Genomic DNA, 25295 nt, shown 5'->3' on the forward strand with positions numbered 1-25295 from the left:
AGGAAGTTGGGTGGTTATTTTTCTGTTGCCCACACTCAAGTGTAAGCACTGTAAGGCTATAACAGTGACTATTTGAGAATTTGACAAATACGCAGACCATAGGAATAATGTATTAGGTTTAACGTAACAGATTGCTTTGCTAATATATTTATAACTGTGGCACATAATGATCTTGAAAATAAATTGTTTCTATAATAAACCAAATATTATTTAGAAAATATCATAAAACAAAGTTATGTCCAACTGTCCTGCATACCACACTGAAGGATGGAAGTCATGACCCTGCCTCCAGAGAAGAGGTTGTTACTCTAATTTCCTTCTGTTCTCTGCTTTAGAGGAACTTGAACACGGGTTATGGTTGCCAAATAAAATGTAATCAAGTCATCTTGTTTAACAAATAAACAAAGTATATGCTTTCTAGAATTTTGCTTGGAAACCGGATCTTGCAGCCCATGACCACAGCCTTGTGGGCAATAAATGGTGGAGAAAAAAAACTTACGTGGGCTTAGACGCCTCGGCCTGGTCTGTCTGTAGTTTCTCTCCCCCTTCCACCTCCATTGTGCAGTACACAATGCGATTGGGAGCCAAGGATTTGAGGCCTTGCACTTCCATGATCACCACCTGGAAACAATCACACAAAGTGGAAGTTATTGCCAAAGACCATGGGAGGAACCATCCACAGGAAATATATGAATGAGAAGAAGTTACCGAAAAGCCAGCTCATACCTGATGGCTTCCACTAGGTTTCTGCCAGCCACGCTGGGACCAGTCTAGCATGAAGATGTAATTCTTACTGTGTAGCTTATTGCCTCCCAGATGGAAAGACAAGTCTCACCAATTCATATGCTCACGGGGGCCAGACAGGTAATGTGAAATGGCTACTCTTTTCTGTTAGTCACAGGATCTGTTTCCATTTCCACAAAGAAATCTGCTATCTCCTATTTCTTTAAAAATAATCTAGGTTTTAATTCAGCACTTGGCAAAGACACAGGCCCATGAGTTTACTTAGCCTTTATAGTAAGACTAAAGGCCCAGTGCATGAAATTCATGCATGGGGGGAGGGGGAGTGGTCCCTCAGCCTGGCCTGCAACAACGCCAGCATTCCTTGCCCTGGCCTCCGGCCCATGGTCCCTTCCCTGCACTCCCTCCATGCGGCCGGTGTGCGGATGCTAGGCTCGCATTGCCAGGGCAATGCCACCAGCGTCCCACCCCAGCCACTATGGGCACCACCATCTTTGTCATGGAGTGATGGTTAATTTACATATTACTCTTTTATTAGATAGGATAAGTGGTGATGGAAGTGCTAAGATTAAGGGCAAGTAGCATTAAGCAGTACAGTCAGAGACAAGAGGGAGTAGTGGGTGTGGCACCTGGAGAGCACACTCCATCGAAGTGGAGCAGTTGATAGTCATCATAGCCCTTGTGGCCTTGTCTTTCCCTGGCCCACTGTTGCCAGATGCTCTCATTTTCCTACCAGAAAATGGGAATCCGGGTCAGAATCCAAGTCAGATATCTGATTTTGAAATTTTGATAATAATTCAAAAAGGGGGGAATAAAACACCCAAACTTTGTGCAGGACAACATTGCTGGGTCAAACCAAAAACATGTCTGTGGCTGCATACACTGTTCTACTCGGAAGGAAAAGGCTAGTGTCTTGATTTACAAGTCCTTCCACTTCCCACCTCTACCCTCAAACTCATCAGTCACCTGCTGTTATTCTCCTAGTCCAGCCGTGGGCAAACTACGACCCTCAGGCTGGATCCGGCCCATTCGGCTGTTCTATCCGGCCCACGGAGCCGAAAGAGTGGCGGGGTCTCTTGCTCTCCCCTCCGCTCCTTCACCAGCAGCAGTGTTAACATGGCAACGTCAAGAAACACGGCCACAGCTCCTTCTTCTGAGTCCAGTTTAAGAACCAATTGTGGCCCTCGAGTCAAAAAGTTTGCCCATCCCTGTCCTAGTCACTGGTATGCCCTGTCACCTATCAGAGATGGGGGAGGGCATGAGGCGAGGGCAGAGACACTGGTGTAAGAATCTGAAACAAATGGCATGCATCAGAGATCTAGAATGAGTAATATATATTGAAAAAAATCAATTATACTCTCGAAGAGGTCATGACATTACACAAGGAGGGGATGTGGGCATGCAAACACATACACATCTGTATGGGCTTGATTCCAGGAAGTACAATCAGGCTGGCATTGAGACAGGATTCACAAGTTAGTTTTCCTGCTAATTAGCTCAGTGGCTCTTAAACTTAGTGTGACTCTAAATCACCTGGAGGGCTTGTGACACCAGAGACTACTGAGCTGCACCACCAGTTTCTGATAAGTAGGTCTGGGATGGGGTCCAAGACTTTTAAAAATATATAGATTTTTTTAATGATTTCAGAGAGGAAGGGAGAGGGAGAGAGAGATAGAAACATCAATGATGAGAGAAAATCATTGGTTGTCTGCCTCCTGCATGCCCCGCGTTGGGGATTGAGCTTGCAACCTGGGCATATGCCCTGACCAGGAATTGAACTGTGACCTCCTGGTTCATAGGTCGATGCTCAACCATTGAGCCATGCTGGCTGGGCAAGACTTTTTATTTTTAACAACTTCCCTGGTGATGCTAATGTGTTGCTCTGATCCAGGAGTCATACTCTAAGAACCATTGTACTTCTCATGTGATGTTGGGCAAGTGACTTGTTCTGGAAGTCACTCCACTTTTCTTTTCAAACACCTGCGCCTCAGTTTCCTCATCTGTAAAGTGGGCACATGTTCCTTCTCTCGCTGTGGCTTTTGTGTGAGGACCAAATGATGTATGGAATTGAAAAATTTTACATGAGGAAGAATCATAGAAATGAGAAGAAATGGTAGGCACAGGAGAAAGAACACACTTTTTGGAATTTAAAAGGTCTGAGTTCAAATCCCAAATCTGCATCTTCACTAGCTGTGCAATCATTTATAAGCTCCTTAACCTCTCTGAGGTTTTGTTTCCTCATCTGCAAATGCCTCCAAAGATTGCTGTGAGGATCACTGAGTGGATAGTGGCAGAGCCCGGTTCATAGTGGCATTCTTTAAGTACCTACAGTTTTCATCAGAGCTCCCCCTGCCCACGGCCATGCCACTCGGCCTCCCGGACCTCAGTTCTCTTGCTGCAGTTAACTGCTCTCTGGTGTCCCTTCCAGCAGGTAATTCTATAATTACATGAAATCTGTCTTGTTCCAAACTGAAAACTGAAACCCAGCCTTCCCTAATGAGATGACAGCCGTTCTCCCTCTTCTTGCCTCCTGTCTTTATGTCCCCCAAACATGCTCACAGATAGATATACAATGATTTTTGCTGGTCGTTTTGGTGAGATGTGCGATTTTGTGGTCTAATTTAAAAGCATTGGGGAGCCCTGGGGCACTTTATTCTGTGCTTGTAATTACTGGTTAAAGCCTGTTTTAAGCATGTACGCATGTGAGGATGGCTGGGGACTCGCCTACATTGGCATTTCAGCTAATCAGCTGTATAATATTGTCTACTGGTAAAGAATCAGAAAATTGCACATTTAAAAGCTTCATGCAAATCAATAAAGCACGTTTTCTCCTCTCTGTAGAATGACAAGAAGCAGCTGGGAATAAATTGCCACCTCTAATTGGCAATAATCAAATTCAAAGACACCTAAGAACAAACGTGCAGTGCCTCAGGTAGTGGTATTGAAAAAGAAAGAAAGGAAGCTTCTGTGAAATTACACTGATGACATTTTTCACACAACAAATGGTCTATATTTAACCGAATACTACTTCTTTTGACAGCAAAATGCATGTCGGAAATACTGTCATGTGGCTATTTCAACCCAAACTGCGCACAGGCAAATTACCTGCGGTTAATTCACAGCAAGCCTTAATGATGTTCTAAATTAATTCAGTTTTTACACATTCTAATTACATCTACAGAAATTTGATCTATTCTCTTGGTCTCCCTAAATCTAGGGCCATCATAAAATCCTGGGGGGTAGAGCTGTATGAAGATATGAATGGGTCTCAAACTTGGGAGTGTATAGAAGTGCCTGGGTATCTCATTAACATGCACATTCCTGGCTTGCATTTGCCTAGAGATGCTTTTTTCTGATAACTTTAGTGAGGCATAGTTTATATATCATATAATGAACCCATTTTAAGAGTATAAGCAATGATTTTAGCAAATTTACTACATCATCATAAATTAGCTTTAGGCTCCTCATGTCCGTGTCCACCCGCTGCCTCAGGAAACACTAATTTCTTTTCTGTTTCTGGAGACCTGCCTTTTCTGAACATTTCATATCAATGAACTCAAACAATATGTGGTCGCTTGTATCTGGCTTATTTCACTAAGCATGAATGTTTTTGAGGTTCGATAAATCAAAGCATGCCTCGCCGGTGTGACTCAATGATTGAGCATGGACCATGAACCAGGAGGTCATGGTTTGATTCCTGGTCAGGGCACACACTCAGGTTGTGGGCTCCATGCCCAGTAGGGGGCATGCAGGAGGCAGCCGGTCAATGATTCTCTATCATCATTCATGTTTCTAACTCTCTCTCCCTCTTCCTTCCTCTCTCTGAAATCAATAAAATCATATATTTTTTAAATATCAAAGCATATATCAGTAGTTTACTCCCTTGAATTGCTGAACAGTATTCCCTTGTCTGGATGTAAAAATTTGACCCATTCCCCAGGTGATACACATTTAGACTGTTTCTATTTGGCTCTTATGAATGATGCTGCTATAAACTGTTGTGAGCATGTTTTTGTGGGATGTGTTTTCAGTTCTCTGGGGTAGATATCTAGGAGTAGAGTCACTGGACATACCTTGGTTTTATGTTTAACTTTTTGAGAAAACACCAAACTATTTCCAAAGTGACTGCACCACTTTAAATTCCTACCCCCTAGAGATTTGGGTCAATAGGGTCTGCAGTCTGAACCAGCTTCTGGGGAATTCTGATGATGTTGGATCAGATATGTAGGAACAGCAAACAGCAGAGTAGAAGTTATGGAGAAGTGTAATGACATACCGAGCATTCAACTGGAATTCTGGCCCAAATGGGTTTTTCCTTTGGGTTGTGAGGTAAACTAAAAAGGCTCCACGGAGCCAACAGGAGAGATGGTGGGAAAGACAATTTACAACTCACCACAAAATGATGTCCAATTGCTTCTCTCATAACTTCAACCCAGGTTGCCCAGACTTTAAACTTTCTAAATTGCATAGCTCTTTACAAAATCCTTGATCACTGGTTTAAGACAGTACAAGTAATGTGAGATGGCATTTAGTAAGTGGTTCTTAAGACTGCCTTTCCTTGAGAAAAGCATGGGCTCCCGGGGGGAGGGAATGGCTTGCTGATGAGCCGGCCCGTGCTCAGCAAGCAGTGCTTTTAGGAACTGCTCCTGGGGCGCAAGGAACACACAAGCTGATTGTGAGGCCTCTGATCACCGCGTGCTGCTTGCTGGGCCAGGAGACGGTCAGGGGGCGAGAGCTTCTTACCTCCAAGGAGAAAGCCAGCACGACGTCGGACTTGGAGAGCTGGTTCTCACTCTCCTCGCCCAGGTCGATGATGGAAGCGTTGTGGCTGCGCTTGAGCTTCTGAAGCTTGAACTCGCCGCCCTTGGACACCGGCATGCTCTCCAAGTTGGCCATGAGCAGGTTGACGGACGACTTCAGCTCCTCGATGTACATGTTTTCCATTTCTTTGGATACAAACTTGGGGAATTTGCGTTCCTTGCAGAGAAAAAGCAAAATAAGAACAGGGGAGTAAGTAGGGAGCGATTTACATCGGTTTACATCTTAAAGCCCAGAGTTAGGATAGCAGCCACCACCCGAGAGCTTAGCATGTCTAGAAAAATGTTCAGTCTAGTTGAGTAGACAGCTGCCAGCCTTCTGGTTATAATCCCTAATAGTCACAAATGGACATGAACATAGAGTAAGGAAGGGTTTATTATAGTTCTAGTCCCTCCATCCCCCCAATTTTCTCTGATTTGTGGAAAGAAAAATGGGGAGATGTTTTTCAAGTCCGGATTCAGTTGAAATAGTTTTTCTTTTTAGAGAAATGCAATCGGTTGTTTTTAATTATGTTGACAGAAAGACACCTTATTTCTGGATATTTATAGAAATAGTTGTAACAGTAATATGCCTTAGTTGTGCTATTTATTTGTGTGTTCATGCCTCTAGGTTGTCCAGATGCCTTGAATATACTTTGGATTTATCACCTTCTCAAATAATAATTTCCTATTTGAAACATCAAATAGCACTCCCTCCCTAGCCATGCTCTATAACTGATCAGGTGAGGAGCAAGACAAATCAGCTTGATAAATATTTTTTTGTGTGTGCCAGGAACAGAAAAATCCAATTTGAATAATAAAAGGAATCTATTGGCTTGAAAATGTCCTGGGGTAGACCCAGCTGTAATCAGCACTCAGGTGACATGACCACAACTGAATGAGTTTTGACTCCAAATCTTGGTTTGGGTTCCTCTGGGTTGGCCCCATGCTCAATCTTGCTCCTCTTAATGTCACAGAAAGGTTGCTAAAGATCCAGATCTCACAACAGCCCATCACAAAAGGAAGAGTGAATATCTCCTCTTGTAATGCCCATGGAAGATGAGAGTCTTTAATCTGAGAATTCTCTCCCAAAAAGTCTGACTTATGTATATACTGGGAACCAAAGGCCAGAAGCATGCTGTGCTGAACTGCTTAGGCATGAGTTATGTCCTCCATCCCTGAGGCTGGGGGTAGAACTCTACCTAGATCACAGGAATCTGAATAGGTTTGCCAATTCTGGGTGGCAAAAAATAATATGTCTATTACATGGGTAACTGATTCAAAGTCAACCAATCAATACTATTAAAAGGCCAATGATCAACCAGATTTATTCTCTCAACAATTGAACTGAGAGATATTGTTTTCAGTGAGTGGTGGAGCTGAAACAGTAGATTATGCAGATTCATGAGTGGCTGCCATATTGGATCTGGTGGAAGCAGAATAAGACCCCTGGCAAAGGAGAGAGAGAAAGATGTAGAGAGAGAGGAAGAGAAGAAGAGGAGGAGGTGGGAAGAGAAGAGTGGGGAATAAGATGTCTAGAGTCACAGGAAAGGAGCTTTGCCTTCCACGGGTGTTGTAATTCCCACAAAGTCTAGTTATTCCTTTTCCATTCTAGTTCCTTGAGAGTCTCTTATTTTGCTTTCAATAATTCCCCCTAGTCCCTAGTTAGCTAGAAGGGTATGTCTTCCTTGACACTATAAAGCTCACTCAGATTCACACAGGGGCTTCTCTATATAGACTCAGAGGTACATTTTTGCTGTCAGTCTTCTTCCTACAGAGACCGTCATAAGTGTTTCCCTTTCCTCTCCTCCCTAGGTAATTCTCAGCCTTCTTGTCACCTTGCATGTTTCAGCCTCAAAACTTAACTTCCCTGGGGTTGGGTCCTTTATTGTACTTTTATTGTAATTCTTAGCTTACCTTCTTGGTAACACTTATTATAATTAATTACTATTATAAAATTTACTTGTTCAATGTTTGTATGTCCTTCTGGGCCACTAGGCAGGACCATACCTCTCTTGATACTTCTGTTGAATTCCTGATATCTAGAATGATGTTTGGCACACAGTAGATATTCAATACATATGAGTTGAATAAATGAATGATGGCTTGTCAAAATGTCCATGGTAAATGCCAATGCAGCTAAAACTCATCAGTGAGAAGCAGGTGAAGAGATGATGAACTAAATCTGGAAGAACACTGAGATTCTGCTTTTCCATGTAAATGACTAAAGGATCTGAAACCAACCTAGCAGCCTTAGAGTACCGATTCCTTCTGGAACCTCTTGGTACAATTGTTTCCTGCTTTACGGTTGGGCTCAGCCCACTGTGTGGTGCTTTCTGAACATCCTGTGAGTGAAGAAGTGAGGGGAGAAGCAGGATGGATGCTCTGAAATGAGATGATAGGCAGATGAGCTCAACAGGAGCTAGTCATGATTCAATGCAAAGGTCTTATTTCTCTAAAATTTCTGCATGGTGGGCTTGATTTTCATCATTCTTGGATTCATCAGGACACCTCAAAAACTTGGGTACCCTTTATGGAAGGATATGGAAATGTGAGGACTTGGCCGCTGGGCCATCATCACTTGGAAAACATTTAATGCCATCAACACTGTGCCTGGCCCAATACTAGGCACAAGATGACTGTGACATAAGGATACAGACTGTTCTCCTGGAGGTTTCAGTGAGTGGGGGGAAATATCTACGAGGGAGCATCAAAGCTGATGTGGTAATGGAAATCTCTGAGGTGTGAATGCTTCCTGAGAGAATTAGGGTGGCTTTCCAGAGGAGGTGACCTTTGGGCTAAGAATCTGATCGACAAAGAAGAGCTTTCCACCAGGCTGAGTTGGTTGAGACAGGGCCACTGCTATTTTCTCCTTTCCATGGGAAACATAGTGGGCAACCATGAACCTCAGAAGGTATACAGAACTGTAAGTGGTCACAAAATATTTTCCATTTCCTTTTGAAGATGGCCTCTTGTGAGAGTAAAGGGAAAAATGAGGTAGGTTAACTCATAGTCTCTAAGGCTATGTTAAAGGAGGTCAAACAGCAAAGGCTACATCCTAACAGCCTAAGGGCTGTTACACTGACCTCGCTCTTTTCTCTTCATATTGGAGCACAAACCTCCTAACTACCTGGATTCTTGGACAGCTGGGTAAGTGGCATCTCTGATTTCTACTGGCAACTGCTGGCCTTCGAGTCGCCATGGGGATAGCGAAAAAGCCATCATGTCTACGAAGTGTGTGCTTTCCTGCTAATCAACCTTGAGAGACCTTACCATCAAGTGCAGGTTCTTTTATCACAAGCATCTTCCGAGACTACTCAAGGCCTTTTAACTCTACAGTCTAGCATTTTGGGAAGAAGACCTGGTGGTCACTGACAATATCACTGTGGCCTGGAGTTAGCGTCCCCCAAACTTTTATGCAGCAGAATATTGGAAAAATCCAAAGAATGACACTCCTCTCAGAAGTTGGGCAGTCCCCAATGACATCATAAAACAAGGCACATAAAACAGAAGCGTGCAAGGGACAACAAGGTCATTTTTCTACCCTGAGTACGTAAGCCTGCAGAAGAAATAGCATCGTGTTGACCTAAGCTGAGGTTCTTGAGGGGAGTTTTGAGCAGCAGACCCATCACAAACACATTTCAACCTAAACTTGTGTCAAAATGAGGAAAACAGAGTCATCCATCTTGATTGTACTTTCCCACACGTAAGAGTAAATTAGCCTCGTCGCAAGGATTGCTTTTTCATTCTGCGCTATAAAAGACAGAGCATACGGGTGAACAGTCTTCCAGGGAAAATGTTAGCTGGGCATTTATTTTTGTTTTGGCTGATAACATTCCTCAGTGGGTAGGCCTCCCAAGGACAGCTCCCAGAGGCAAGTGTGTGCTCGGCAACATTGAGGGATTTGGGGAACATCTTGAAAAATGGCATTTGAAAGTGCTAACAGCTGTTGGCCATTTGCTTTGCTTTTCTGCCTTTGCATTTTTGCCCACAGATGATGAAGTGGGTATGTGTAAAAGCTAACAAGTGTACTCCACTCTAGCGGATCCCGAGATGCCAAGGGCTCAAATGACATGTCCTGGCAGACAATCAGAAGAAAGGAAGTGGCAGAAGAACACTTCCTAGATGTGGGAGCTCACCAACAGTGGTGCAGTCATTCAATTCCATCTCTAAAGCGCTTCCTGTCATGTGTCGGGTAGTATGGTTGCTGCTGGGGACAAAGGAGTCAGCAGGGAGGCAATGGTATGAGGGGCCATGGCAGAAAGCAACCCATCAGACACCGTGTGACACATGAGGTAACAGAGGATGTGCGGGGTACAAAAGCCACCAGGGAACCATATCCCATCCACATCAGCAAAAATGATTTCACCTCCTTTGAATCTTGGGTCTGCTACTTACTAGCTGTGTGACTTTAGATAGCTTTCTCAATCTGTCTGAAATTTAGTTTCCCCATTAAAATGGGGATATAACAAATCTCATAAAGTTATTGTGAAGAGTAAGAAATAATAACTTTAATTCCTTTGACCACTGACTGTGTGCATGTGTGTGAGTCCATGTATACATATATATCATGTATCCATATATGTATACATATACACATATAGTCATACCCATATATATATCTCCACATACACATATGCACATATACATATGCACATGTACATGCACATATACATATATACATACATATAAGCATATACACATATGCAAGTACACATATACATATATACATATCCATATACATCAGGCATCATGCTACCACCAACAATGCCAACAATACCACTAATAATGATGGTGACTGTAGTAAAGGTCATGATACCAGTTGGCATTTACTGAGTGGTAACTGTACTGGGCACTAGTCTAAGAAGTTACGTTACCTTATTTAATTTGTCAAACAACCCACTGAGGCTAGTGCTATTATTTATTTCTACTTTCTAGAGGAAAAAAAGGCTTAGAAGTTAAATCAGTCATTAGTAGAATTGCATTTGAAACCCAGAGACCATGTTCTTAGCTACCACACAGTAGGGAGAGCTGAGGTAAGCATGATGGGGCTCTCAGCACGGTGACCCTCTATGCATCGCCTCACGTCCCAGCATTCAGCACAGAGCTGTGACAGCTTGTCCTCCGCAGCAGTGGCCGCTCCACAATTACCAGTGAATGTGGGTGGTGGGCAGGGGTATGGCCACTCCACTATTACCAGTGAATGTGGGTGGTGGGCAGGGGTGTGGCCACTCCACTATAACCAGTGAATGTGGGTGGTGGGCAGGGGTGTGGCCACTCCACTGTTACCAGTGAATGTGGGAGGTGGGCAGGGGTGTGGCCACTCCACTATAACCAGTGAATGTGGGTGGTGGGCAGGGGGGTGGCCGCTCCACTATTACCAGTGAATGTGGGAGGTGGGCAGGGGTGTGGCCACTCCACTATAACCAGTGAATGTGGGTGGTGGGCAGGGGGGTGGCCGCTCCACTATTACCAGTGAATGTGGGAGGTGGGCAGGGGTGTGGCCACTCCACTATAACCAGTGAATGTGGGTGGTGGGCAGGGGGGTGGCCGCTCCACTATTACCAGTGAATGTGGGAGGTGGGCAGGGGTGTGGCCACTCCACTATAACCAGTGAATGTGGGTGGTGGGCAGGGGGGTGGCCGCTCCACTATTACCAGTGAATGTGGGAGGTGGGCAGGGGTGTGGCCACTCCACTATAACCAGTGAATGTGGGTGGTGGGCAGGGGGGTGGCCGCTCCACTATTACCAGTGAATGTGGGAGGTGGGCAGGGGTGTGGCCACTCCACTATAACCAGTGAATGTGGGTGGTGGGCAGGGGGGTGGCCGCTCCACTATTACCAGTGAATGTGGGAGGTGGGCAGGGGTGTGGCCACTCCACTATAACCAGTGAATGTGGGTGGTGGGCAGGGGGGTGGCCGCTCCACTATTACCAGTGAATGTGGGAGGTGGGCAGGGGTGTGGCCACTCCACTATAACCAGTGAATGTGGGTGGTGGGCAGGGGGGTGGCCGCTCCACTATTACCAGTGAATGTGGGTGGTGGGCAGGGGTGTGGCCGCTCCACTATTACCAGTGAATATGGATGGTGGGCAGGGGTGAATTAAGTGCGGGGAGGGTGTTAAGAAAGAAAACGAAGGTCGTGGCAGTAAAGGTACCACAGTTTCCTGGGTTGGCTTCTTTACTGAAACCTTTCTTTGAGTGGCTTGGTCTTACTTCCTCAGCTTTTATGAATTGGATGGACTTCCTGTCACTGGAATAAACTTCAGACGACCTCTTGGCATTTAGACTTTTCCTTGAACTCAGATCTCCCTGGGTTCTTAGCTCCCCGACAAAGGCCAGGGTCGGGGAGATGCTCCCTATACAATTCTTTCAGGAAAAACACTGAGCTCAGCCCCTCTGTGCTCACAGATACTATACCACTTCCTGATACAGGGTGGATGCTGGGTACAGCAATATTAATTTATTAGCTGGGAGCAGCATCCTTCTCTGGTAGGAGAGGATCCTTTGTCTGATTTTTGGCAATGTATGAAGCAGAACTTTTCCATCAGGGAAATGTTTGGATATTATTTCTTTCCTGGGGGCACAGTCTCATCAATGTTTGCAACAGGACCATGGAATGAGATGGAAATTTTGCTCTGCAGAGAATAGGGGTCTAAATGGCAACTTTACATTTAAATGATAGCCTGAAAAAACAATGCTATTTTACATCCAGACCTCTGCCACTAATACTACCAAAGCTGTATTGTTTGTCTTACCTGATTAGCCCAAGAGTTTTGGAATTTTACCCTATAATGTGGCCAAAAGGACTGACAAATATCATAGCAGCCCCAATGCACAACCTGCCTGTTTAAGCTCCAGTGTCATTTACTGATCACACAGTTTAAATAACTTAGACTTAATCCCTGGGTGAAATTTGGGGACCCTTTATTATCAACCTGAGAGGATTTGGGAAAATGTTTGAATAGGGATTAAGAAGTCTTTTCTACCAGATTAAAAAAAAAATACATTTAGAGCTCATGGCACTCTGCAGGCAGCATGACTGGTGTTCACAGTGCGGGTGAGCGCAGCGGTTCCTGTCTGATGATTCGTGGGGCGCTGGTGTGAGTGAATTGATAGGTACTGTGTCAGGACTGTGGGTAGAGGAAAGCCACCTTGCTTTCTTCTCTCCTAAGAAGAAAAGGCAAACATGTGTCTTTCATACGTGTGTGATGATGAGAATGCTGGGGGCAGGACAACCTTGGGCCCTACAACCTCCTTTCCAGATTCCAAGGAAATCAAAGTAGAAAGGACTCAGAATTCAGGAGCCTGTTCTACCTGCTGCTGTGACTTCATTTGGCCTCCGGATAAACTGAGGAGAATACACAGCTAAGTTTAGTGGAAGAGAGAAAGCAGTTTCCTGGAGAGGCAACCCCTAGGGAGAGGGGACCTGGGGGAGGCCTGTCCTGGCATAACTTCCTGTTTGTCACCTGACCGCTCAGAGGAAGAGCATGAAACTTGGCATTAAAGCACTCAGCTTCCTCCCTACCAGCTGAGTGAGCTTGGGCACATCACAAACTCCTCAATGTGCCGAGAGTGGGGGAATTACTGTAACTCCCAGGACTGTTTGTCCTAGGTCAAAAGCTATTCTCAAGTTTAGGTGAAATCGCATAGCCTGACACATTTAATAAAGGACTGGTTACCAGGGAGAGAGGGAGGTCAGGATGAGGTAAGGTGAAGGCCTGGGTGAAGGGCATGTTGGAGCCGTGGCCTGGGGTGATGAGGAGAATGAGGGCCTGCATTTGGGAAGGCTTATCATAATGGTAATATATGCACAATGGTTAAGACTGCAGATTGTGGTCATCGGGTGACCTTGGCCAAGTCCTCTGCTATTTCTGCTCAGCCTCCTCTATGAAATGGGGATAATGATAGCATCCTTTTCATAAGGTTATTGGAGGGTCAGATAAGCTATTAAATACAAAATGCTTAGAAGAGAGTCTGATACATAGTAAATACCATATAAGTCATAGTTTTTTATTTGGGGCATATCTTGAGGTGTCTCCCAATTTATAATGACCACTTCACTCACAGCCTGACCTCTCAGGTACCACTCTCACCCTCAGTGGCGTATTGCCAGCATCCATGTGTTTGGTGAGGCCCTCATTCTCTTTCCACAGTGGACTATTAATAGCTCCAGGGGTTGGCCCTTGAACAAAGTCAGCCAATCGGAGGCCTGCCTCTTGAAATTATGACATTGAAGGTGGTAGTAAGAGAGGGGAAAGGGAGATAGGGAGAAGATTTGAGAGAGAGGTTGGTTGGCTAAATGATTTCCTATTTGGCCGCACTGGAAACACGGAGAGCTGTGTAGCAGCCACGTTTCCATCTGAGAAGCAAAGAAGGCTGGTTTGCAGAGAAAGAAGGAATGATGAACGGGACACACAGACTTAAGAGATGAGGGCAGTCCTGACCACTTGGTGGGCCCTGGTTCCAGTTCCTTTCTGGGTTTTGGCTGCATCTTGCCCATGAGCTGCGTGAGACACTCCTAAATCCCTAGAGTTCATCCACTCTTGTTACATAAGCTTCCTCTAGTTGGTGCCTCTAACTTTCAATCAAAATGCTCTACCCATTTTTAATTCAGAGAACAGAGTGAATTACATGGATGACATCCTCATCCAGGAATTTCTGGTTATGAAATATACAGGAGCTGATGTTCAGCCATATGGGTTGAGCTGCACACCCTCGCTAAAATCCAGTGGGATGCCGGAGATAGGAAAATCGAGGCGTGCTGAAAGAGAGCAGGGTGCCCGTTTCAGTATCTCTTCATGAATTAGCCAATATCTGAGATCTTGATATTTTATTCAATGTTTAGGAGATGAGCTCGTTTAAGGCAAAAACAGAATGTATTTTTCTTGGAATCCAACTAAACTGAGGGAAAAGCAATTCCGCAGCTGAGTCTCAAGAATAAGTAGAAACAGGGACTTGACCATCCTGAGAATTTCAGTATAGTCCCTGTCTCGGCTTCTTTCTCTATGTTGGCCTCACTCTCCCCTCTTCTTGTCCCCACATAAGAGAATTAAAAATAGCTGCGGACATCTTCCTACCCTTGAAAGGCACAGCCCTGTTGGCATGTAGTCCATAGCCCATGGAAAGGACTCATTGGTTTAGTCCTGGACTAAATTACTATGTCCAGTAATTGGTCCAGTGCTGGACCAATTACTATGGCCAGGGCAGGCTGAGAAATGTGACTGGTTCCACTTAGATGAAGAGCTCACTTCCAGGACCAACTAACTGCTCCAAGGGGCCATTGGCATGAATGAGCCCTGAAGAGGGCAGTCTGTTTCGAGCAGAACAGGAGATAGTGGCGGGCAGATTTTCATACAAATCCTCTGTACCCTAAACGGTTGCGGGGGTTTCCATCTACTTTGAAATTATTCTCCATGCTCTAGAACTAATGACCAAGATTCGCTTTAATTGCCCATTTCATTACCTAAGAAAGTCTAATTCTAAGTTGTTAATATTCTACTTGGTATCAGCATATCTGATGGTGTGGGCTGGAGAGAGAGTTCTTTGATCTATGTGCAGAGATGAGCAACTTGGATCACTATATGACTCTTGTTCATCCATGGTCTTTGAAACATTAAAATTAGCCTACACGAGGTTCTGAAACTATCATGTTAAACCTCAGAGTAAACAAAACAACTAAAATAAAGGTGCCATGATCTTGTTTTTGAAGTGTGTATGTGTGTGTGTGATTTTCTTTAAATGGGATGAATACTTAGTTTGGGGTGTAATTGCTACCTAAAGGCAGGGAATGGAGCAAATGACCTCCATTTTCAACATAATTCGTTGTGGAGACACTGAGTTTGCAGAAGTAAATTCTAAAGCCTTATTGATATTTACTCCCATGTTAAGCAGGATTTTCAAACATAAGAGCCTTTTATACTACCTTTAGCCAAATCCATAACTGCATACTATTTTTAACCACCAGACTGACTGTACTATAAACTTTGGAGGTGTCCAAAAACAAGATACAAAACATTTCAATAAAACTGCGTGAGCACAAATGGGCTTTGCATGCTTCTTGGAACCTCTCTTCAGTTTCTCTTCCAGTAGAATTCTTTTCCTTGTGTCCACGTCCTGAGATATTTCTTTTCACAGAGAAAGGTTGAATGCCAAGCTCCACTCTCTGCCCATCCTCCCTTCCCTCTCCCACAGCTCCTACCCTCACATGCACACATGCCTGTTGCTACCATAGAACCAGTAAGATAGGTTATTTAATATTTTGGTATTTTGTTTTTCTCATAGATGTTTTCTGTATTAATTATAAGTATAAAATATTGCATTAAAGTATTATATATTTTATGAATGCATTTGTCTCCCACTTTCAAATTTTGCTCCTGGCTGAGTACCTCACCCTTTTCCCAACTCAGATTTGAATTAAGGGTTCAGTGTAGCCTCTTAACAGTTCCTCAGTCTGAATTTCCCATCTCTAAATAGGAGTGATAACTGAAATGTCCTCATAAGGTAGCTTTGAGAATGGAATGAGATAGTACATGTAAAGCACTTAGTATGCTTGGCACAGTCAGCAATCAATACACATTGCTAGCATATCTACTGTTAATAATAACACAAGTGGCAGGGATAGGGATAATGCTTAGGCAAACAGTCATCAATAGTAAGATATAATCCCAATCCTGGAAAACCCAATCTACTGGGATGCTCAGACATGTAAACGGATCACCACTATTCAACGCACTGTTGTAATAATGGTTCATATGTGGCATGAATAAAGCACAAAAGTAGGAAGAACCAACTGCTAAGCTCTTAGCGAGGGGTTTTAAGTTGAGTACTGGAGGCTGAATCGGAGGAGAGAAGAAAGTCATTCCAGGTTGAAACTCCAGTGGGTACCAAGGCAATAAGGCTGGGAAAGGCCTGGAATATTCAGAGGGAGACATTCTCTGTAGTTGGAATGGGGATTTCTGGTGGGAAAAATGTGGGAGGTGATGCTAATAAGGAAGGATACAGTCCATGAATTAAGACCCTTGGATATCATTCTAAAGAGGTAATGTTTTGTTTTGGGGACAATAGGAGTGCTATGGAATGATTTTTGAGGCTCTGTTTTGAGATGTTCATATATAAGTTTTATAATGGCAACTGCATGAAGAATGGACAGGAGAGGGGGAGGGACTGGAGGCAAGGATACCCATTAGGAGGCCATTTTTAAGATTCAGGAATAGAAGATGAGGGTCTGAATCAAAGTGTTAGCTGTGGTGCTAGAAAGCAGTACAAGATCGGGGCCACATTTAGGAGGCGGAGACAATGAACGGGGTGGGTGGTTGAGTGGGGAGTGCTGTGGGGAGGAAGGAGAAGATGAGAATGATTAGGAGGTTTCATCCACAGTACCGGATGGAGAGAGGCGAGGGGGATAAATGTAGGTGTATGTATGTGGTCAGAGGAAGAAGAAAGGTGTCAGAGTTTGAACACATTCCATTTGAAATACCAGGGCACTGTCCAGGTTGAAATCTTCACTAGCCAGGGGAAATAGCAGTCTGGGACTCAGCAGAAAGGTGAGGCTGGGGTTTGGGTAATGAATAGAGTCTGAGAAATACATGTGCTAAGTCTGGGAGAGTTGCCTTGGGAAAGGAGGGTGGAGGCCCAGCATGATCATCCTCAGTTTTATCTTTTGATGACTCTTCATAATGTGTCTTCCCGTGGGGGACTTTGGCCTGGCCCCCCAGCAAATGTCCCCAGTGTCCTTACCCTGGCTATTTGGTCTGCCATTTGGAGTCGTCCATCCAGCTCCCGTCGGATCTGTGCTGCCTGCTCATCCGGATTGTCCAGCTGCGAGAAACACAAACACGGAGACTTTCAGTCTGTGTCACAAAAGCCAATAACTCAAGGCTTTCCAGCTCACACCCCCACTCTGTGCTCCATGCACATGTTTCACTAAAAGTAAAAATTCCTGTAACAGACAAGTCCAGTTTCAATGAAACCCCACGTTACATTCTTTTAGGCAGAGCATGAAGTGGTTGGCAGTTGCTAAGGAAGATATCGGAATGAGCTTGTACAAGAATCACGTGCAAACTACTAGGCAGCTGTGTTTTCAAGGAGGCCCCATGCAGCACCTCTGTTTTGGCCTAATGAAGAAAGTGCTTACACAGCAGATATACAAGGAAAGAGATGAACTGCTATAATGTGTGGAGCAGAGTGTGCCTCCATAGTGCCTCCACGGCACAAATTCTTCTGCTCTCCCGCCGATGGACCATGCAACATTAGTCAGCCATTGCTTTCCACTCACTGAGTCTTTCCAACCAGCACTCCAGAGGGCCACTACCACTCCGCTGGGGTTGCTGTCTAAGCTGAAATCTATCTTTGTCTTCCATGGTTGTTAGAGCTATTATGCTGTAAGGATTAGAACATGCAAGCACAAATAAATCCGGAAAATTCCTTATTATCTCTAGTTTCAATTTTCCCATCTATAGAATGGAGGGGGTGGTTATATAATCTCCATCTTCTCCACATTTTTCTATGAATCTATGAAAGAGATTGGCAACAATTTCTGTACAGGGCCATATAGTTAATATTGTAGGCTTTGAGGACCATAGATATATCTCTATTGCAATGACTAATGAAGTGTGAAAACAGCCATAGACAATCCTATCTATATAATAAAAGCATAGTATGCAAATTGTCCCTTTGACTGGAAGTTCCACCAGGGGGGGGAGACCGGCCGGGGGGAGGGAGGGAGGCCCTGGCCCGCAGCTGGCAGCCAGCAGCTGCTAGGGACCCTACCAGTGCATGAATCCCATGCACTGAGCCTCTAGTATGTAAATACTAGTAAATGAGCACTGCTGTGCTCCAATAAAATTTTATGTACAACAACCGGTGGCAGGCCAGAGCTGCTCATCTCTGCCTTATGAATTGAAGTTTTCTCTTTATTTCTAAATGAGCCTAGTGCAGCCATGGGCAAACTACAGCCCGCGGGCCAGATCCAGCCCGTTTGAAATGAATAAAACTAAAAAAAAAGACCGTACCCTTTTATGTAATGATGTTTACTTTGAATTTATATTAGTTCACACAAACACTCCATCCATGCTTTTGTTCCGGCCCTCCGGTCCAGTTTAAGAACCCATTGTGGCCCTCGAGTCAAAAAGTTTGCCCACCCCTGGCCTAGTGTCATCCTTCACACCATAATTGAGTCTGCTTTGTTCAGTAATTTATGACTTATTTTAACTAGAGTAAAGGTTCATAAGTAGGGAAAAATAACATTTAACCAGGATGGGCTTTATTCTTCTTTTTAGTAATATTAACTCACAACAAAAAGTAGCATAGGAAGTCTGTGTGTTTTCTAAGTTCCTTTCTTTTAAAAGCTACTTTTATTCATAAACTTGAAAATGATGAAATTTTTATTCAGAAATTTGAAAATGAAAACCCAGGCCCATGCTAAAGAAATAAGGTCATCTATGCTATAAAATGGTACAGAGAAGAAGTTATTTGTACCAAGAGGCAGTTGCTAAGAAAAACACTAGAAAATGTCTGGTCATACTTTTGAAGCAACATGGCTAGTCTTTGTTTTACAAAACACATAGAAGCCCATCTGGCTTTATGCTGTGCATTTTTAAAAATCCTCACCCAAGGATATTTTCCCATTAACTTTTTTTAGAGAGAGAGAGAGAGAGAGAGAGAGAGAGAGAGAGAGAGAGAGATGTGAGAGAGACACATCGATTGGTTGCCAGGTGCACATGGCCTGACCAGGCAGGGGATTAAACCTACAACCCAGGTACCTGCCCTTGACCGGGAATCAAGCCTGGATCCTTCAGAGCATGGGCCGATGCTCTAACCACTAAGAAAACAGACCAAGGCTATGCTGTGTATTTTTTTATCACTCTATTCCATTCTCCTTTCCACAGTTTTGAGGAGCAGGACTATGTCATAGGCCACAGAACTGCAACTATTGGCAATATATTCTATGGTAGCATTTCCAAAAGGGTGTTCTACTAAACATCAGTGTTATTGGATACTCCAGAAAAAAGGGTTCTAGAAGGCTCCAGAAAAATGGCCAAAAACTTTTGGGAAAATTCTCAGTTGAAATGCATAAAGTGTCTGAGAAGTTCTGCAGTAAGGATATCTGATAGACTTTGACCAACTAAGATTTTTCTAACTTAAATTTTGTGGTTTTTTGCATAATGTCCAGAGAACAGGAGTTGTAAATTCTGCTCTCAATAAAGAGAACCTCCTGAAAACAGTCACATTGCTGACCAGTGGTCTACTGGTCCCTGCTTGCCATTAGATGCATGTGGAAAACAATATATCCTTGATGCTGTTTTTAAGCTACAATGAGCTGTTTCTATTTGATTCCCCCTGAACCCCAACAGTTCTTTAGAACCAGGTGCAAGCCCACTGGGAACACTCAGAAACGTCCTGTTCAAAATACATATGCAAAGGAAACATCTGATCACTTCACTGAGAGGCAGCAATGTGATTTGGTTAGGGGCTAAAGTTGAGAATTCTGTTAGACATAAATGCTAAAATCCTCAACAAAACATTAGCAAATTGGATCCAGCAATACATTGAAACTATCATACACCATGGTCAACTGGGATTTATTCCAGGTTGGTACAATATAAACAAGTCAATAAATGTGATACACCATATAAACAAAATGAAGGATAAAAACCGCAGGATCATATCAATAGATGCAGAAAAAGCATTTGATAAAATCCAGCACCCATTTATGAAAAAGAAAAACAACCCTCAGTAAAGTGGGAATAGAGGGAATATACCTCAATGTAAGAAAGGCCATATATGGCAAACCTACAGTCAACATCATACTCAATGGGCAAAAATTAAAGCATTTCCATTAAGATCAGGAACAAGACAGAGATTTCCTCTTTCAGTGTTCTTATTCAACATAGTACTGGAAGTCCTATTCACAGCAATCAGACAAGAAGAAAAAATAAAATGCATCCAAATTGGAAAGGAGGAAGTAAAACTGTCATTATTCTCAGATAACATGATATTGTACATAGAAAACCCTAAAGACTCCACCAAAAAGCTACTAGATCTACTAAGTGAATTTGGCGAAGTAGCAGGATACAAAATTAATATTCAGAAATTAGTGGCATTTTTATAAACCAATAATGAACTATCAGAAAGAGGAACTAAGACAACAATCCCATTTACTATTGCAACAAAAAGATAAGGTACCTAGAAATAAATTTAATCAAGGAGGTAAAAGACCTGTACTTGGAAAACTATAGTACATTGAAGAAAGAAATAAAGGAAGATACAAATAAGTGGAAGCATAAACTATTCATGGGTTGGGAGAATAGCATTAAAATATCCAAACAACCCAAAGCAACCTATAGATTCAATGAATTTCCATTAAAATACCAATTTCACACATCTAGAACAAATACTCCAAAGATTTATCTGGAATTCCACCTCCCCCACCCCCGCTCCAAAGTCCCCAAACAGCTTAGCTTCAGCAATCATGAGAAAGAACAAAGTTGAAAGTATAACAATACTTACTACAAGGCCATTGTAGTCAAAACCTGGTACTGGCATAAGAATAGACATATAGATCAATGGCACAGAACAGAGACCAAAAATCAACCCACATCTATATGATCAATTAATATTTGACAAAGGAGGCAAGAGCATGGAGTAAAAATAGTCCCTTTAATAAATGGTACTGGGATGGGGGAAAAGGGGACATATGTAATACTTTCAACAATAAAGATTAAAATGGTACTGGGAAAATTGGACAGATACATGCAAAAAAATGAAACCAGACCACCAACTTTCACCATACACAAGAATAAACTCAAAATGGATAAAGGATTTAAACATAAGATGGAAAACCGTAAAAATCTTAGAAGAATCCATAGGCAAGCAAATATCAGACATATGTCATAGCAATCATCAACAAACAGCAAGCGCTGGCAAGGATGTGGAGAAAAGGGAACCCTAGTACACTGCTGGTGGGAATGCAGACTGCTGCAGCCACTGTGGGAAACAGTATGGAGTTTCCTCAAAAAATTAAAACTGGAATTCCCATTTGACCCAGTGATCTCACTTCAAGGACTATATCCTAAGAATCTCAAAACACCAATCAGAAAGAGTACACGAACCTCGATGTTCATAGCAATGTTATTTACAATAGGCAAGATCTGGAAATAGCCCAAGTGCCCATCAGTAGATGAGTGGATAAAAAGATGTGGTTCATTTACACAATGGAATACTACACTGCCATAAAAACAAGGAAATCTTATATTTTACAACATGCATGCACCTGGAGGTTATTATGCTAAGTGAAATAAGCCATTGAAGAAAGAAAAATTCCATATGATCTTGCTTATATGTGGAATCTAATGAACAAAATAAACTGAAAAAGAGGCATGAATACAGGAACAGACTGACAGCTATCAGAAGAGAGGAGGAGGGAGGGACTGGATGAAAGAAGATGAAGGGTTTAATCAAAGAACATGTATGCATAACCCATGGACGCAGACAATGGTGTGGAGATGGCTAGAGTGAGGGGGGACAGGAGCTGGGTGGAAGTGGGCAAAGGGGGTAAATGGAACATCTGTTAGAATCCTATATAATAAAGAGCTAATATGCTAATTAGACCAAACCCCAGATGATTGTGTTTGACCTTCCAGATGAAGCCGGGGCATCGAGGGCCAAGGCAGCTGGAGCTGCGAGGGCTGAGCCCCTTGCATGAATTTCCTGCACCGGGCCTCTAGTGTCAACAATAAAAAAATGATTAAAAAAACTGAAAAGGGGAAAACAGCATAATAGAACAATCCCCATTACTAAGTTTTGCAGAGAGGCATATGAGCAGAGAAATGACAGCATTGAAGACGAGCAGGCTAGGTCTACACTAAACTTCATTCATTAATTCATTGGTTCACTCATTTACTCATTCATTCATCAGATGTCTATGGAATGTCTTGATATGCCAAGACACTGGAATCCAAAAAGACCAAAGCAGACCCAGACCCTGCCTCTGGGACACTTAATTCCATCAAGAACAGATATGGCTATTGAACAATTCAGGCACAAAAGAGAGGGGATTAGTATTTATTGATGCTTACATCAAGCCCAGGTACCCCATGTCCTATATTTCAGCCTTTCCTAAAGGATCCCAAGAAACAGATGTTAATGTTAATTCTCCCAAGAAGAGGACTCTGGAGTCAGGAAATGCTGCTCCCTCCTGCACATTTATAATACATGTCAGTAAAATAAAGATTCTGGGAAATTCTAGAGTAAATAAAACTATTGAACTGCATGTAGCTTTGCCTTTTACACAATTATAGCACTGAAAACAAATATCCCACAGAGCAGTTTGGGAAATCCCACAAACTTCATGAGGCAGGTATCATTATTACCCCATTTTACAGATGAGGAGCCTGAGCCCCAGTCAGGTTCAGGAGCGTGTCCCAGGTCCCACCGCTGGGAAAGTGATATGAGCCATTTAAAAGGGACTCTGCCCTCCTCGAAGTGGAGCTCTTTGCTCTGTGCTACAGGGGCTTCCTTCTCAGATGCCCTGTTTGGTTTTCTAATTGGTCCTGACAATGAACTAACCCAAAGCTCTCACTTTGTTCCCTGTACAGATGGGCCGATTTCACACACAGAGCCTCCACTGGGGGACAGGAGGGGAGAGACATATAAATTATCTACCCTTTGCCACCTGTCATGACTGGCTGATCTCTCCTGGTTTCTGGGGCAGCTGTAAGAGATCCCCACCCCACTTCCAAGAAATGATAGCAATGGGTGTGTCCTTCTCCTGGCTCTGCCACTTAGTAGCTGTGTGATCTTGGGCAGTTACTTAACCTCTCTGTGCTTTATCTGAGTGACCAGGATAATAACTCTACGTAAGGCTGTCCTGAGAATTCACTGAGACATGGATATACTAAAGGGCTCAGCCCACTGCTCTGCCTGCAGCAAACCCTCGGGAAACGGTGGCTGCCCTGGTGTTATTAGGCCGCCCATGTTGGCTGTATTTCTGACATGGGCCACAATGGGGCATCAAAGATTCAGAGGAGAACAGGTCAGATGGGACCGAGCACCCCCTGGTGTAGATCTGAAGTCTTCCTGTGAGAGTCCGCACAGGAAAGGAAGGCGATCAGGGGCTCCTATTTCTTAACAAATTTCCCTGGTTTCTCTACGTTCTCCAGGCCAAGCCCCTTTGCTCCCAGAAAAAAAAAACTAACCATCTGAAGGGAAGATGACAACGGACATGCAGCCCAAGTTCCCTGAAATAGCCCGGCATGATAGAGGACATCCTCAGCCAAAGGCTTGACAGCCCCACTGCATGAAATCCAAAAATATAAAGAGAAATCAAGTAATTATCTTCTCAAGTGCTGGCAAGAAAGCCAGAGAACACGCTTCCATGGAAACAAGATTCCGTCTGCTGCACCGGTCCTCTCCACCCCGCGGGGAAGGTCGGCTGGCGAGCCGGGCCAAGGGCAAGCCTTCCCCATTACCAGCTCATTAGGGTTAAAGCATGGACATGGGCATTAGGCTCTTTACCTAATTAGGCAAATAATCTTCCTACTAGCACAGGTCAGGCGGAGGCAGTCTGGTTGTTTTGATTTGCCAACCAAACAGAGGGAACTCTCTCCCTGGGCTTCTTTCCTTTCCTTTATTTTACTTTATTTTTTTTTAAATATACGTTTTGTTGTTGATAGTATTACTGATCTCTCCTATTTGCTGTGCTTTTCTTTTAAAGTCTCGGGGAACTGATTTAGCACTGCCCAAGTACGGACAGGTATCACCTAAACTACCCGTTCAAGCCGCCCCGAGGCTTGGGAATCCCTGCAGGTTACGGCTCTGCCCTTCAGTCAGTGCAAAGACAAAAATGCAGGCCGGCACCTGCAGGGACACCGCGTGGCAGAGCTCACGGCCTGGGAACTGGTGAAGCGGAGCCTGGGCCCAGCTATTTCACTCCCTGGTGCCAAGACCTTGTCAAGCTTCTTTACCTCTCGGAGCCTCAGTTTCCTCAGCTGCAAAGTGGGAATCATGTTTATCTCGCACGGCTGTTGAGAGGACTAAAGGAGACCACGGGAGACATGCGTCGAGGCACATCAGGCTGACTTGGGTCGAGTCTTGGCTCTGCGGTTTCCTTACTTTAAGGGATCGAACAAGTCACGGAAGCTTCAGAAGCCTGTTTCCTCGTCTATAAAACGGGGATAAGACACCTACCTCAGCATGCTGCCAGGAGAATGAAATGAGATACATGTGCTCAGCACCTAGCGTGGTCCTGGCACAGAGCAGGTCCTATGCTTCAGCAAATAGTTTCTAGGTTTAGCCCTATTTCAGGGTGGCACTCATCAGGTTCCAATTCCTCTCCCTGATGTTTGTGACTTAGGGACGAAAGCAGATACAGGAACTGGAGAGCCTGGAGTAGACATGCTGGAGCATCTTGGGCCAGAGTCAGGGCTTCTCTGTCACTATCCCTTCATCTGAGGCGATGTCCCAGGAGTCTCTGAAACCTAGATGAACATTTCTCAAAGTTATATTCGGGGGCACATCAGTCCTGCGGATGCTCAATGAGAAAGGGTTCTGTGGCCAGATAAAGTCTGCCGGGCCTCCCCTCTTCTCGGAGAGCCACGAGCCTACACCAGGCAGCCTCCAGTGGCCCACATCCCCCAAACTCATCTGACCAAGTGCAATACATTTGAGCAGCCCAACAGCACATTTGGGCAAAAGCTCATCTATGCAATTCTCGTGTGTATTTCACTTTTCTTGTGTCCATGGACAGAATTTGTGGCTGG

General features: G+C 43.9%; 1 protein-coding gene across 1 annotated transcript in view; it reads right to left on the reverse strand.

Moving 5' to 3' along the window:
- CADPS (Ca2+ dependent secretion activator) overlaps window positions 1–25295 on the reverse strand; it is a 346095-nt gene that overhangs the window by 242852 nt on the left and 77948 nt on the right. The window contains exons 3-5 of the mRNA XM_006779138.2: window positions 17275–17355; window positions 5485–5718; window positions 500–621 (exon numbers count right to left, since the gene is read on the reverse strand). Of these exons, the coding sequence (XP_006779201.1) occupies window positions 500–621; window positions 5485–5718; window positions 17275–17355 (437 nt within the window). The remainder of the gene's footprint in view (window positions 1–499; window positions 622–5484; window positions 5719–17274; window positions 17356–25295) is intronic.

The sequence above is a fragment of the Myotis davidii genome, unplaced genomic scaffold (genome assembly GCF_000327345.1).
Source record: "Myotis davidii unplaced genomic scaffold, ASM32734v1 scaffold189, whole genome shotgun sequence".
In the NCBI taxonomy this organism is placed as follows: domain Eukaryota; kingdom Metazoa; phylum Chordata; class Mammalia; order Chiroptera; family Vespertilionidae; genus Myotis; species Myotis davidii.